The sequence below is a fragment of the Rhineura floridana genome, chromosome 2 (genome assembly GCF_030035675.1).
Source record: "Rhineura floridana isolate rRhiFlo1 chromosome 2, rRhiFlo1.hap2, whole genome shotgun sequence".
NCBI lineage: Eukaryota > Metazoa > Chordata > Lepidosauria > Squamata > Rhineuridae > Rhineura > Rhineura floridana.
The window spans coordinates 114,176,242-114,192,792 of NC_084481.1; the positions used below are offsets into that span (position 1 = coordinate 114,176,242).

At 43.7% G+C, this 16,551-nt stretch overlaps 1 protein-coding gene across 1 annotated transcript in view; it reads right to left on the reverse strand.

Annotated features, from left to right (window-relative positions):
* The window catches only part of PTPRJ (protein tyrosine phosphatase receptor type J), a 149,801-nt gene extending 133,913 nt beyond the window's left edge, over positions 1 to 15,888 (reverse strand). Inside the window, exon 1 of the mRNA XM_061610184.1 lies at positions 15,228 to 15,888. Coding sequence (XP_061466168.1) covers positions 15,228 to 15,278 — 51 coding nt within the window. The 5' untranslated portion in view covers positions 15,279 to 15,888. The remainder of the gene's footprint in view (positions 1 to 15,227) is intronic.
* Between the last annotated feature and the right edge of the window lie 663 nt (positions 15,889 to 16,551).

The following is a 16,551-nucleotide window of genomic DNA, read 5'->3' on the forward strand; positions in this document are numbered from 1 at the left end:
TAAATGAAGTGGTTTAAGCATAGCAGGCTGAAACATGCATCTTGGGCAGGCTAAGTTTGTTTTTTCCAACAGCTAGAGTCATTCCTGAAGTAGCAACATATTGTAATCAGTCTGATTTTACATCAAACTGCACTTTCAGATTCAACTGTTACTGCAACCCAAAGCAGAAATGGAATATAACCTCCAATTTGAAACACAAAAGGCTGTCTTCACCATCATATGACACTGACCAATAAAAAGGCTTTGAAATTAATAAAAATAAAATTTGACACAGGTTTCTAGGATGAATAATGAAAGAAATAAAATTTTCTAGATTGGATTCTCTATAGAAACAATAGCAACACAAGAATGAAGCAAAGTAAGAACACCAACATACATACAAAAAATGTAATTTTCCATCTTTGGAGATGCAGTCCTGATTGCAGGTGTTGCCACCACTCACTATATGCTCAGAGGCACATGTTACCAAATTCTTCCAAGCTACAGGAAGTGGACTGGACTGGGAAAGACCAACCCAAATTATGTTTGCATTTTGATAAATTTGTAGGGCAGTACAATATTTCAGAGAGGAGGTGAGGTCTCCTGCTCCCCTGGTGCATTCACTATAGCTGCCCAATTTTAAAGTTTGATAGAAATATCTGGGCTATAGGTACGTTCTTAAACCACAAGTTTTTTTGCCTATTAGTGAATTAATCACTTGATACCCAAAGGTCCCCAAGTGACTTACACAATGTTAAAACAAAAATGAATAAAACAGACTATAAAAACATAACAAACAACAACAAAACAATAGCAATAGCAATCCCACGCAGCCACAAGATGGTTTGGCAGCATATTAAAAACAAAACCATCTCAGTCAATCAAATGCCTGGGAGAAAAGGTACATCTATAATTGGTGTCAAAAAGATGTCAATGAAGATGCCAGGCAGACCTCACTGGGGAGTATAGTCCATAGATGGGGAGCTACAACTGAAAAGGCCCTCTTCCTTTTCCGAGCATCCCTGAGAGGGGGGACCTGGAGAAGGGCTTCAGAGAAAGAGCTACGAGTCTGGGTAGGTTCATATCAGAAGAAGCATTCCAGAAGATATTGGGGTCCTGAGCCGTAAAGACCTTTATAGGTCAAAACCAGCACAATGAATTTGGCTCGGAAGCATACAGGCAGCCGCTGCAATTGGAACAGGATAAGTGTTATATGCTCTCTTTGCCTTGAACCTGTCAACAATCAGGCAGCTGCATTCTACACTAATTGAAGCTTCTGAACTGTTTTCAAAGGCAGCTCCATGTAAAGAGCATTGCAATAATCCAACCTTGAGGTTACCAGAGCACAGATTACTTTAGCCAGGTTATCCCTGTCTGGATAGGGTCACAGTTGGGCCACCAGCCTAAGCTGATGGAAGGCACTCTGCGCCATTGAGGCCACTTGAGCCTCAAGTGACAGCACTGGATCCAGGAGAACCCTAAAACTACAAACCTGCTCCTTCAGAGGGAGTGTGACCCCATCTGGATCAGGCCACACACCACTCAGGCGGTCAGAGGAACCATCCACCAACAGCATCTCAATCTTGTCTGGATTAAGCTTCAGTTTACTGGCTGTCATCCAGTCCATTATTGCAACCAAGCACTGATTCAGCGTATCTACTGCCTCACATGCAGAATATCAAAAGGGGAAATAGAGCTATGTGTCATCAGCATACTAATGACAACACGCTCCAAAAGTCTCTATGACCCCATTCTGCGGTTGAATGTAGATGTTAAAAAACATGGGGGACAGAATCGACCATTCTGGGACCCCGTACTGGAGAGCCCACAGAGCTGAGCAGTACTCCCAAGAACCACCTTCTGGAGCCATCCAAGTAAGAATGGAACCACTGCAATGCAGTGCCCCCAATACCCAACTTGGACAGTCACCCCAGAAGGATACCATAGTTGATGGTATCAAAAGCCACTGAAAGGTCAAGGAGGATCAACAGAATCACATCCCCCCCGTCTCTCTCAACACAGGCCATCGGAAAGCATGACCAAGGCAGTTTCTGTACCAAACCCAAGCCTGAATCCCAACTGAAATGGATCTAGAAAATCTGTCTCCTCCAAGAGTACATGGATCTGGCTGGCAACCACCCTCTTGAGAACCTTGCCCAGAAAGGGGCGATTTGCTACTGGTCTAAAATTATTAGAATCTTCCGGGTCCAGGTAAGGCTTCTTCAGGAGTGGTCTTACTACTGTCTCCTTCAGGCAGCCTGGGACCACTCCCTTTTGGAAAGAAGCATTAATTAGACCACCCAGCTGTCCCCTCTCTGGCAGATTTTATCAGCCATGAAGGGCAAGGGTCTAAGACACAAGTGGTTCCAAAAACCTGATCAAGTACCTTGTCTACATCCTCAGACCGCAGCAACTGAAACTCATCCAACAATATCAAACAAGAAATCTCACCCAGATCATCAGCATCAACAATGGAGTCCAAATCCCAGTGTATGGAAGCGATTTTATCCTCAAAATGCTTAGCAAGCATGTCACAGCGGGCTTTAGATGGCTCTAGCACCTCCCCAGGGCTAGTAAGCCCTTAGCCACTCTAAGCAGCTCAGCTGGATGGCAAGCTGAGGATGCAATGGAGGTGGCGAAATAATTAAACCATGATTTAGTTTGTCTTTCTCCTGCCCACCTCCAAAGCTTACTCTATCTGCCTTTACATTGGGTGTCAAGGACCCTCCCACCAGGGACAGAGTCTTTGCCTTCACCACCTACAAAGCTAAAGTCAAATTCTGCAAAGATAAATCTGATTTACAGGCAACTCTCAGAGATTTCACCAAAAGGAAAACTGTGAGAGAACACTGTCCTTCTGTCATTCTTTAGTGCCATTTTGAAGCTCATAAACATTTATAGAGAAAAGTTCATCATTATCAATGTTTATCTCCTCAAGCCAACCAACAAGTGAAATAGTTATTATACTGTCACATAACAATCTCTACAAAGTCTCATTGTGCTGTACACTTTAACAGCAAGACAAAGCCCAAAGAGTTTTCCATCTACGGATCATTGTAGATGATAAAATACCTGGATTTCCCCCTCTGCACTGTGTTCATGCTAGCCTTGATTTAGCGCCAGTACTGCAATAGTCTTTACTCACATTACAAATTTGGGGTGGGGATGTCCTTGCACAATGGCGAAAGCTGTCCTCTTGTTTGCAATTTACTGTTACGTGCGCCTGACCTTTGCCATTCCAGCTAATAAGGCCTAGCTAGGAGAGAACAGCTCTATTTTATGAAGAAATTGTTGATGCCTCCTTTAAGAGTCAGAATGCTAGGACCAGAGACAGAAACTTCTGTACTGACCCAGAAGGATGATATGCATCTAGAGATGAACAGAAAGACTGACCGTACTGGTTCTTCTTGACCTCCCAGCATATTTTGCTATCAGCCATCAGCTTTTACTGTGCAGCTGGGAGGAACTAGACAGTCAAAGGTGCTGGTATTACAGTGGTTCCCCTCTTACCAGATCAAGCAGTTCCAGTGGATGTTTAGCATCCAAATCAGCACACTGACTTTCTCAGACAGATGGGTGTAACAGCCTTCCATATAGAGAGAGCTTTGTTTTTTACATTTTTAACTCAGGAGAATATGAAACCTGTAATCCCCACACCTTCATTCTGAGGCAGCACAGTTCCAGAAGGACTGTATGGCTTGTATTGTCCGAATTTTTGAATCAGATAATATTGGTTTAGTTACATCATGATGCCAACAGCAGGAATCACTACTATCCAGTCCTTACATGTAAAGGAAAAATTTATGACCAATGGGGCCCTAGCTTTGAGCTACACTGCATTGGAGGTTGGACTTCAGGACTAGAATCCAAAATATGCTTGCTTGTAAACATGTTTCACTGAAATCACTAGGACTTATTTCTATGTAACTTTGGTTCCTCTTAGGGGACATCTTTCCAGCAGCTGCAGCAAAGCAGTTGTCTCATACCTCCTTTGGAAGAGAGGGGACTTTGACTATTAAACACAATGTTCACAGGTTAAGCAAGTTCTTCTTGCCACTAGTTAGCCAAGGGTCAGCGAGAATTGAAAAACATTATTCACAGTCTTTGGGTCACTGTTGATAAGCATTAATAATCTTGAATACATCAGCAGTGACCCAAAGACTTTGCTGTTAACTTCATGCTAAACCAGCAAACTGAACCCCAAATGCATGAAAAGAATGTGAGTTAATCTGGGTAATGAAAGTAAACACCAAGCAGTTAAACCACATATAGAAGAACCTTAGAAGTAATGGGAAAATAGTACTGCTTAGGGTGTTCCTGAAAGTATATTAATCTGCAAATATTGGGGGCTGTGGATCATGACAATATTTACACTCTTATTATGTACTATCATATATATAATATTTGCAAAACTCATTACGCAGACAACTACTCAGTTCCTTCTTGGGTAGCTCTTAGCATAATATTCTCCCCGATACATACATGTTATACCTAACATTTTAGAATGCCTCTTTGCAATTTTTTTTAACTGTTGTAAACTACTTTATCAATTCTGGATGAAAAGCAGGGTATAAATACACAATGCAATACCTACAGTGTTTTTTTGAATGTTCAGAACACCTCACATGCATTATCTCATTAACCCTTACAACACCTTTGCAAAGGAGTTCAGTATTATTACTCCCATATTACATATGTTGGGTAGGGACTGAGCAAATAGTGGTTTGAGTTCATGACTAAGGTAGAATTTAGACCAGAGATTCACTGGCTCAGAGCTCCCACTTTTACCCATTATATCAGGTCATTCACACTTTAAAACTTTCCTTGTGTAAATCTAGAATGACAGACAATGAATACAAACAAACAATTTACTGAGCGGTAGGGTTTCTAAAACATGGCTACTTGGGTGACTGTATTACAAGTATGGCATTTATTTTTCACTGCCAGGCATTCTTTTATGTGGTAGAATACACACAAGTTTACTATGAGTTTCTTAAATATGCAATAAACTGTAGTGAATACAGAGAATTCTTCCCCTCTCACAGTGCAAGGAGATGGTGTCATTCAAAGAAGCTGAATGGTGGGAGATTCAGGACAAAGAAAAGGAAGTACTTCTTCACTCAGCCCACAGTTAAGCTGTGGAAGTAGTGATGGTCCCCAGCTTAGACTGCTTTAAAAGGCGATTAGTCAAATTAATGGAGGATAAGTCTATCAATGGCTGCTAGTCATTATGGCTATATATTATCTCCATGATCAGAGGCATAATGCCCCTGAATATCAGTTGCTGGGGAGCACAAGTGGGGAGAATGTTGTTATTGCTCAGCATGTCTTGCTTGTAGGCTTTCCATTTGACTGGCCACTGTGGAAACAGAATGCTAGACTAGAAATGCTGATCTAGTATGACTCTTCTTAAGTTAGGGATAGGGAAATAGGATCTAGCTCCCCATCCTCTATGGGCCATTCTGACAGTTAGGCAGGGCAGCCCACCTGCCAATTGTCTGATATCGCTATGATATCAGGTGGCTCAATTTCAAAGGAAAGAGTTGGGAGAACATGGTCACGATTACTTCCTTCACAGCCCAGCCTGAACTCAAGCCAATATTTGTTCTGATTACAAAACCCATTACTGGTAATGTTTTTGGTTTTTGTCACCTTCCAGAAAGTCTCAGAAGGCCTTTTGGGGCAAGACATATATTGCCATCTAAACTGAGTCAGCTTCTTGCTCCTTTCTTGTTACAGGAATACATCACTCTCTCTATATATATTTTTTAAGGATTGCCATTTGGGTGAGTGTCAGCTAATAGGGTTTTTTGCCACTTAGCTGCCTTTGGGCCTGAAACAAAAGACAAAATCAAAGTCAGGCAGAAGCAGGCAACTAAAAAGTGTTCTTTTACTTAAGTAAATAGAAACCAGTTAGCAGATTTTGACTGCGTATCAGAAAAAGAATGTGGAGCAGAGATGAGTCTTAAGCTTCCCATATGCAAGACACTATTTTTGGAAAAAGGAAGCATTTTTTTGTTGCTATATCGTGAAACTAGCAAACTTTCATATTCTCCAGCAGTGAGCCTGTAATCAGTAGCAGTAATCAGTAATATCCATCCCCATCGTGTAACCTGGAAATTATATTATATACCAACACACCCATACATTTCCAATTCCACATTTCTCTAACAAAAGAGGATTTACATGGCATGGAAATTCTCAACAGTAAACTTCAGGTATTAAGTACCACAGAGCTACAATTTTCAAAGTGGATTAACAATCAATCCCTCTTTGCAGGGAACTCTGGGAACTGTAACTCTGTGAGGGGAATAGGGGTCTCCTAACAACACTCAGCACCCTTAAACTACAGCCCCCAGGATTCTTTGGAGGAAGCCATGGCTGCTTAAAGTAACATGACACTGCTTTAACAGTATAACGCAGATGGGGCCATAGGTATTGGGGGAGAGAGAGAATATGAATAATTGCAATGGTATCTGTTGATTACCTATCTGTTGTAAGAAAGCTTACATAAAGTTACTATCTTTATTCTGTATTTGATTTAGAGGTTGTCTATTTTATTGATATTACCTTCATTTCTTCTCACACTACCAGCCCTTAAATATGGGTAACCCCCTAACTACTCTGCAATGAACAACAGAAAGATTGCTCAGCATAGATTCAGTGTGAAGCAGTCAGAGCAGTACTGCTCTGCCTCCATAGCTGAAGGTAGTATGCTTCCAAATACCAGCTGCTAGAAACTGCAGAAGGGGATAGTGCTCTTGGATTCAGGTCCTGCTTGTGGGTTTCCCATAAGCAACTGGTTGGCTACTGTGAGAACAAGTTTTAAGTTGAGACCTATCCCAGTCTGCATCTGTGTCAGAATTGTTTAATATGTTTTTAATAGTGTTTTTAACCCTTGTTAAGGTTGTTTTTTTAAATGTTTTTAATGCTGTTTTGTTTTAATGTATTTTAAGATCTGTTTTTATGATGTTTTAAAGTTTTTTAGTGCTTTGTTTACCGCCCTGGGCTCCTGCTGGGAGGAAGGGCGGGATACAAATTAAATAAATAAACAGCATACTGGACTATATGGGCCTCTGGCCTGATCTAGCAGGCTCTTCTTGTGTTCTTTTGGTATTTGCAAGTTAACAAAAACTGTGCCAGAGATATACAGGATAATCACAGGCACTGTGTTGCAATGAAAGGATGGCACTATATTAGTACATTCTCTGGACACATGTGAGATTTTACATGCCCAGGACAAATGTAAAGGATGGATTCCTGTAGACATGAAAGCATTGCTTCATCGTGGATTATTGCATCCAAATCTGGCTCCAGCTTTGCTTTTGAAAGTGTGGTGGGGAGGGGGGCTCAGCAAGAAGCCCCCTAGTGGGCCTCACTGGTGGACACTACAGCTCTTTCTCCTGTACACCTCCGAGAAGAAGACAAGCGGTGGCAACTATGCACTTGACCTGTCAAGAGCAAATTGAGCAGCAGAAGGAACAGCAGCCACATGCTAGCAGAGAGGGCCACCGATACATGTGGTATTTCACTGGCACAGTGGGGTTTCCCACCAAATCCTAAAGCCCCTCAGCTGGCATAATTCTGGTATAATATCACACACTTGGCCATTAAACTACAATAGCTCTTACGCTCACATGATGACTTAAATAAAGTAAGCCGTTAGATGCAATAGATAAATATAGTTATTGCAAAGGCTGATCAAAATGGTTGCTTGGATACCAGCAAGCCCATTGAGGAAGCTGAAATATTTCTCAATCCTATACTGAGCTGATGCCAAAAAATTTGATATTGATGTATTGAAATCTGAAGTATTTTCCCAGCGCTGCTCATCTCTTTTAAAACAAAAATTTTCAAGTCCATGTTCTAAAGAACCCATTTCACATGAAATAGAAAAATAAATCGGAGCAGGGGGATACAAAATAACTAGATGTACAAACTGTAAAAACTGTGAACACATCAACGAAGACAGATGCTGGTCAGCTAGTAGTACATTAGAGGGACAGGAAGCTGCCCTGCACTGAGTCAGGCCACTGGTCTATCTAGCTCAGTATTGCCTGCATTGACAGAGGCTCTCCAGGGTTTCAGTCTCTCCCAACCCTACCTGGAGATGCCAGGGATTGACCCCGGGACTTTCTATGTGCAAGGCTGATGCTCTACCACTGAGCTACAGCTCTTTCCCAAGTGACAGAGACTCTCAATAACAAAATATTGGCTTATTTTATATATATCAGCAATGATGTATTATAACGATGCAATGCAGTTTAGGGGAAAATGCTTTGTAGAAAGCTGCCTAGTGGCAAATATAGGGAGAGGGGATTGGAAAGATGCTGCAGGGACAGAGAGAGTTGCTCTCTAAGGCTCCTCCACCCTCTTCACTTGCCACTCCTTCCCTCTCTATAAGTCTCCATTATTCAGGGAGAAGTAGTCACAAGAACTTGCACTATGTTTCTCCTAGATTTAGGGAAGTAAGAGAGGTTAAATACCGACTGCGATAAGAGCATTTGTAACTAATTAACTAGCAGCTCCACAACTTAAGCATATGATAGGGGAATTGTGACTGTTTTCCTCAAACTTTGGTCACAATACAAGTGTAAACAGCTTCCATGGAAGGAATGCAAGTTCACCAAGAAATGAAGAGCTCAGATAACACTATTTTAAGACATTAGGCACTCTTCAGGAAGAAGAGGGGGTGGGAATCTGTGAGTCTTTTAATGTGCTGAAAGGCACAGTTTACCCATCTGGAATTGGTCAACAAAGGTGAATAATCTGCAAGTAAAGCCACTGAAGGCACATGCGCTTAAAATCAAGTGTTCACTAAATTGTCAAGGCAGGCCAGCCACATGCACGGAGTCACCGCTACAGGGCCACTCCCACATTTTTCTTGCTCTTGATGACCACCAGTGCCTCTGTCCCAAAAGTAAATGGTAATCAAAACTAGACTATTTGTAACCAACAGGGACAGTCCCAAAGGGTGTAGAAGCAGGGGGAACACAGGAAACTGCCACATAGTGAATCAGACCACTGGTCTATCTAGCTCAGCCTTGTCTACACTGACTGGCAGCAGATCTCCTGAATTTCAGGCAGCACTCTCTCCCAGCCCTATCTGCAGATATCAGGGATTGAACTTGGGCCCTCAGATGCTCTACCATTGAGCTATGGCCCGTCCCCAGTTTCAGGCTTGGCAGGCCTGAGAAACAGGACTTTAAACCATTATTGTGAAGCTATTCAAGCCCTAATTCAGATTCTCAAATGACATCAGTCCTTCTATTTTAATATCTAAAAAAATTACACCCCACTTTTCAGCTCATTTGGGTCTCAAAGCAGCTTATAAAGAATAAAAATATACAACATACAAATTTAAAAAAAATGGAAATGGACTGCCTTCAAGTCAATCCCGACTTATGGTGACCCTATGAATAGGGATTTCATGGTGAGCAGTATTCAGAGGGGGTTTACCATTGCCTCCCTCTGAGGCTAGTCCTCCCCAGCTGGCTAGGGCCTGCTCAGCTTGCCACAGCTGCACAAGCCAGCCCCTTCCTTGTCCGCAACTGCCAGCTGGGGGGCATCTGGGCTCCTTGGGACTATGCAGCTTGCCCACAGCTGCACAGGTGGCAGGGCACGTAACCCCTGAGCCACTCACTGTGGGGGTGATCTTTAGCGGGCCCTTGACACCCAGGAGACACGAGCGGGGATTTGAACTCACAGACTCTGGACTCCCAGCCAGGCTCTCCTCTGCACTGTGCTATACCAGCTTACAAAATTTAAAACATGCATTAAAACACTGGCATATAAATCATCAGAACAACATTTATGATGCAAAGGCCTTCTCTTTTAACCAAGAGTCTGAAATTCAGCAGGGGTAAAGTCTGCCTGATTTCTAATGACAAGGAGATCCATAGAATTGGGCCTATTACACTGAAGGTACAACAAGAGTCATGCTTCTGGTCCATGGGAGGCTACTAATAGTGTTTTCCCCCCATGACGATCTCAGTGATTGACCTGGGACAAGGCAGTCCTTAAGGTATCCTGGGCCTTAGTCATTCAAGGCTTTATACACTAGTACAAGAACCTTGAACCTGGCCCAGCAGCAGATGGGAAGCCAGTGCAGGTCTTTTAACACCAGTGCCATGTGTTGGTGCTAGTCTGTTTCTATCATGTGTCTAGCAGCAGCATTCTGCATTAGCTGAAATTCCCAGACTCCCAGACTAGACCCTAGGGCAGCCCCACATAGAGTGTGTTACAGTAATCCAGTCTTGAGGTTACTGATGCATGGACTATATTGTCAAAATTATTCCAATCCAGATACAGCCATAGCTAGCATAACAGCCAATGCTAATAAAAGGCACTCCTAGCTGCCAAGACCACCTGTGCCTCAAACAGCAAAGATGGTCATTATGGCATTGTGATTCTGGGTAAACTAAATATGTGAGGGAGTGCAGTGAGGACAGGTACACTAGAAACATCCCCCCTCTGTCTATTTTTGTCACTCTCCAAGAGTCGGATAGTCAAAGTCTGAAGCGGATAGAGATGTGAAGACCTGGGGGGGGGGGAATGGGAAATTCTGGGGAAAGCCTGGGTTCCCGCCCCCCAATTTTTTGTTTGTTTGTTTTTCCTGGGCCTTCACATCTCTAGAAGTGGAAAGTCTCCTCTACTTGTGAAGGCTCCCTATGCATTTTGTTCTAGGCCACTCATCTTAATCACCCTTCCTCGCATGTTGTTTACTTTACTCATATTTGAAAATTCAATATGGGGAAGGTTACATACCAGGGGTGCAGAACCTCAGGCCTTGGGAAGAGGGCAAATGTGACCCTCCAGGCTTCTCTAACTGGCCCTTGGAACACACCCCTCACTGTTTTTGCCTGGCTCAAAAGTGTTTCAAGTGTTTTTCACACCTCAAGTGTTTTTGCCTGACTGGAATGAACTCTGATAATGCCTCTTGCTTATCTGGATAGAGGATAGAGAGGGGGGGGTGAGGGAGTGTGTAGAAAGTAGCCTACTGTGCAAAGGAAAACAATATTTTTGTTGGTCTACACACTTTTGCCTCTGGCCCCACACACTACTGGCATACTTTGAAGGTTGCTCAGAAGGAAATGTAGTCCCCAGGCTTAAAAAGGTCCCCCTATTATATACTCTTCACTTTCCCAGTATTTGCACATTCCCTACCTGCCTTTTAAGGAAGCCACATAATTAATTACTGGGGAAGTAGTAATAAGCAAGTGTCTGGCCCTTCATATATTATATCTGCATGCACCAAAAGTGACAGAGGAAAGCCCAATACCCTATTGATGTCAGTCTGCAGTTCAGTGGTCCACCTACAATTATTCTCTTTAACCATCTTCTATAACTTTAATGACTATCCCAAATTAGGCAGTAAAATTGTTCAGCACTCATCATTGTAGGGAATCAATTGGAGAAGCATCTGAGAACTCCATCAAGACAGAAGAGTTCTAAAAGGACTCCTACAACAACAACAACTACTACTACTACTAACTACCTGCCTTTCACCCAGAGGTCCCAGAGTGGGTTACAACAATTTTAAAACACATGATTAAAACAGTTTAAAACACCCTAAACAACATCACAGAAATAAGGTGGGTCCTAAAAATATACATCTCAGGGTTTGAAGGCCAAGGTAAAGAGGTGCATCTTCAGCATTCGCCAAAAGTTGTATAATGAAGTTGCCAGGCACACCTCGATAGGGAAGGAGTTCCAGTTTGGGGGCTGCCACACAAAATGCCCTCTCCTTGGCCAACCCCCTCCCCCAAGCTTCCAGGGGTGGCAGAACTACCAAAAGGGCCCCCTCTGCTGATCTCAACACCCGAGGGGATCTGTGTGGAAAGAGATGGTTTCTCAGATATTTGGGGCTTGAGTTGTTTAGGGCTTTATACATAACCGTAAGACCTTAAACTGGGCCCAGAAATAAACTGGCAACCAATGCAATGGTTTTAGACAAGAGGGTTATGAGTTCTAAAAGCAATCCCAGCTAGCAATCTGGCTGCTGTATTTTGGACCAGTTGAAGTTTCTAAGTCATCTTCAAGGGCAGCCCCACATAGAGTGCATTGCAATAATCCAATCTGGAAGTTACCAGTGCATGGAGTACTGTGGCCAAGCCTTCTCTTTCCAAAAGGGGCTGAAGCTGGTGAACCAGCCGAAGATGGAAAAAGGCACTTCTAGCCATGGAGGCCACCTGAACCTCCAGTGACAGTGCTGGATCACAGAGTACCCCTAGGCTGCAGACCTGTTCCTTCAAGGAAAGAGCAATCCCATCTACAACAGGCCATCTTCCCACCTCCTGGATATGAAAACTCTGGACATATAACACCTGTCTTTTCAGGATTCCACCTCAATTTATTGGTCCACATACCATTACTCAGCAGATCAGATGATGCATTGACCTGAACACAGGCTGACCTACAGTTTTTGCGGTTATTTTCTACCATAAAACCATCCCTAATGTAAGGGATTCTTCTACCTTGTAGCATTTATTCTCTGTCATCTTAACCAGCACCACCACTATACACAGACACACAGACACAGACTACTGTTCTCTGAAAGTTCATTATTTTCTCATATTAAGACTCCCAGAAATACCAATGTTCAAGCCATACAACAGGTTAGATAGGAAGATAGTGCCCTTCATCCAAACGTCAATGCAATCACTAAAATCTGACCCAGCAATCTCTTTTGCTATAAAAGGTACATCATCTCCTAAAAGTGGAGGCAGGGGGGCAGAGAGAAGGTGTGCGTAAACAAGAGCAAACAATACAATGACTAGTCTTTTCATTGCTATGAGGAAAGAGATTATTTACTGGCAAGCAGCATGTTCAGAGTTCGTCAAGAATAATAAACAGTGACAACAGCAGTGGCAATAGACCAATCTATCCCTCTGAAGACGGCTGCCAATATAATTAATCTATATACCCAAACTATTTTATCACAGAGAATACAGGCACCTATTAAGACAACTACCAAACAATGCACTGGAAGCTTCTTTATTAAAACTCCTTACTTTTCACTGTCATATTAATGGTAGGGCAGAACGAACTGTCACAGTTACTGCAGGAAACACTGAAGTCATACCTGCATTTTCATCACCAAATGCCTCAAGTGCAGAGGCAACACATGTGTGTATAAACCTCTTGAAACATGTCAGTATTCTCACCTGGGGACCCTTGGCCCAATCAGGTTGTTCATTGCTTTGATGGATATAATACCAAACATGTAGTTTGACACCATTAACAGATGCATATGGAAATGGACTGCCTTCAAGTCGATCCCAGCTTATGGCAACCCTATGAATAAGGTTTTCATGGTATGCGGTATTCAGAGGGGGTTTACCATTGCCTTCCTCAGAGGCTAAGAGGCAGTGGCTGGCCCAGAGTCACCCAGTGAGCTTCATGGCTGTGTGGGGATTCGAACCCTGGTCTCCTAGGTCGTAGTCCGACACTCTAATCGCTATACCACATTGGCTCTCTAACAGGTGCATATGTAAGATTAATTAATCTGCAATATACAATAATCTTGTTCCAGATCAATTAATCCTGACCAAACACAAATTTCCATTTCTGTAGCCAAAGCAACTAACATGAATTAAAATCAGTATTCCACGCTAATGCCACATAACACCCAATATTACACAAGTATACTCTGTATTGGCATCCAGAATAGCTCCCTCCTCATTTTGTAATTATAGATTAGTATAATGATTTCTTCTGTAATCCTATATTAAAAGGATGTATACAGGGTGGAAAAAAAGCTTATCCTTTTATCATTGCTTAACCATATCAATTTGTAGAGCAGAGCAGGAAGATTTAAAGGGAAAGTTGTGCTAGTTAAGCAATTTTGAGCAGGTGCTCCAGCATGCATTAGAAAGGTTGTCAACTATACACCCTTCTACTACTGGCAAATACAAGCAACTAAGCTGTATTAAATGTTAGATTATCTGCATTAAGACAAGCTCAGAGATCACTTCAAACACATGACAATACAATCCTTTGTATGATTCAAGTCTCATGAAGTTCAACTCTGCTTTTTCCCTAATAAGCAGCTTAATCACTAGTCAAAGGGACTGCAGCCTAATCACCAAGCAACACAGTTTCCTATATCTGTAATTCAAATGCTTTCTTCCAAGAATCCCTCACAAAATATATTGACATGCACATTCAGAGTCACGTGTGAAAATGTCCTCAACAGTCAGATCCCAAGAGGGCAGAGTTGGACGTGCCTAAGCCCATTGACTTCCAATGAGTTTTGTTAGGGATGGGGGAGCATTTCGATTCAGCTCTCATTTCAAGCAGAATTTATCAAGTTTTTACTTTCTGAAACAATATGAGAACCAAAACACAGTCATCCTTCAAAATTCACATTTATTGGAATTTGGGGATGCAGTTCACCAACTAAACAATATTTGCAAAAATTTATATATTGGGGGAAAGTGTGCATCAAAATGAATATACGAGTGAAAATAACATGCAAAAAGGCATGATATGGTGAGAAATGGCTTGCAAAAATGTGTACCTTTGTCAAAACTGCCTACAAAAATATGTTTATTCTGAGAAATTTGCACTAAAATGATGGAGAATTGTCATGAGGATTTTTAAAAAACAAAAATCGTAGACTGCTACAGAAATTAGAGGGCTGAATTTAACATTAGAAAAGTGAGAAACTGAGAGGACTGAAATTAACAGATCTTTCCATCCCTAGTTTTGATGCAACTAACTACACAATCCTACATGTGGCTACTCAGAAGTAAGCCCCATCGTTTCCCCCTAAGTCAGCACACATAGTAGGGATGGGGAACCTAAGATCCTCCAAATGTTCTTGGACTCCATCCCACCAGCCAGCATAACCAATGGCCGGAGATGATGGCAACTGGAGTCCAACCATCTCTGGAGGGCTACATTGCCGATGCACAGGATTGCCCTGGCTTAAGGCAAGGAGCGACATAGGGGGGGAGGCAACATGCAGGGTGGTAGGAGAGAGAGAGAGAGAGGTTGGAAGCCAAAAGCTTAAAGATATATATGTTTACATGGGGAAAGCAGGTTTGTCGAGAGGTGGGGTTATATCCACCGCATAGGTGGACGCAGGACAAATCGTCCCGGGAGGGGGCAACGAGAAGACAGCTGTCTGCCGGCTGCGGGGAGGGGGGTGTCGCAGCTACTAATCACCTCGCTGCCCCCCACTGTGAGCAACAGCCCCCTTTCTTAAGCCCCCTATCCCTTCCGTCCTCCCCCAAGCGCCTTACCTTGCCGAGGCACAGCAAGAAAGAAACGACGAGCAGCGCCAGTCTCCTCATGGTCCTCGCTGGAGAAGAAAGGCGGCCGTTCGGGAATGCGCTGTCCCCCTTCGCCCTTTAGGTTCGCTCAGCCCAGTGCAGTCATGGCAGAGAAACTCCAGCCCGCCCGCCAAAATAGAACGGAGAAGAAAAAGAAGAAAAGGAAGGGGGAGGGGGGAAAGGAGGAGCGCCGTCCAGGTTCTCCGCGTAGCCGTCTCGGTCCCGCGCCCTTCCCCAGGCGGCGTCTCGATGGCTCGTTTGCTAATTTCCCCCCTTTTTTTCGCGGCGGCGGCGGCAGGAAGAACTCCGGGGGGAAAGCGCTCGGCAGCGGGGTGGAGCGAGATGTACGGGCAGGACAGCCGGCGGCGCGGCGGCTGTGGAGTGCGGAGAGGCAGCCACCTCCCCTTTCAGACCATTCATCGCTTCCTCCACGCTGCCAGGGGGCAGGAATCGGCCGACGTTGGCAAGAGTTGAAAAGGTCGGTTTTACTGCCTGCCGCTGGGAGCCTAGTAGGAAGTTGTTCGAGCGAACGTTCTCCGCCCGCCCCCGTCCGTACTGGGGTTAGGCGAGGAAGTGGCTCCGGCGGAGCATTTTTCTCTCTGCAGTGGATTTCGAAACGCAGCTGAGAGGGAAGGGGATCTTCCGGGAGGGAGGGGGCGGGAGATAGCTGTAACGACCGGCACTGCAGTTTGAAGGCTGCGATCCTGAACTCGCTTAACTAGGAAGCGAATCCTATGCAACACTTAGTAGTAAGCCTGAATAGGCTCGAATTAGACGAGGCGAAGCGCTTGCATAGACAGACACCCAAAGGTTCGGATCCGGACAGTTTAAATCCTCCTTGGGAGGTAGTCCTGTTCAACTTAATAAGACTTGCTTCTGAGTAGGCATGCACAGATCCCCCCCCCAAAAAATTGCAAGCCTCCATCCTCAAAAGTAAGTCCTAAAGATGATCCGTGAGACTTGTAAGTGCGCATACTGTTGCAGCCCTACGCTTTTTTAGCAATAAGCCAAACTTATTACAGTACACTCTTATTTGGGAATGAGACCCATTGATTCTAACAGGATTATCTTCTAAATCAGGAGTCGTCGGCAAGTTGTGGACCCGCCATCCCGGACTGTATCTCCCATCATCTCTGAGCCATGCTGACCGGGGCTGATGGGAATTGAAGTCCAACAAATTACGGAGGGTCACAATTTCTCCACACTGTATATGTAGAATAAGGCTGCAAAATGGGGGAGGCGGGAGCTAGGCTGTCGGAAAATAGTATGGATCACAAAGGTCTTGCATACTATT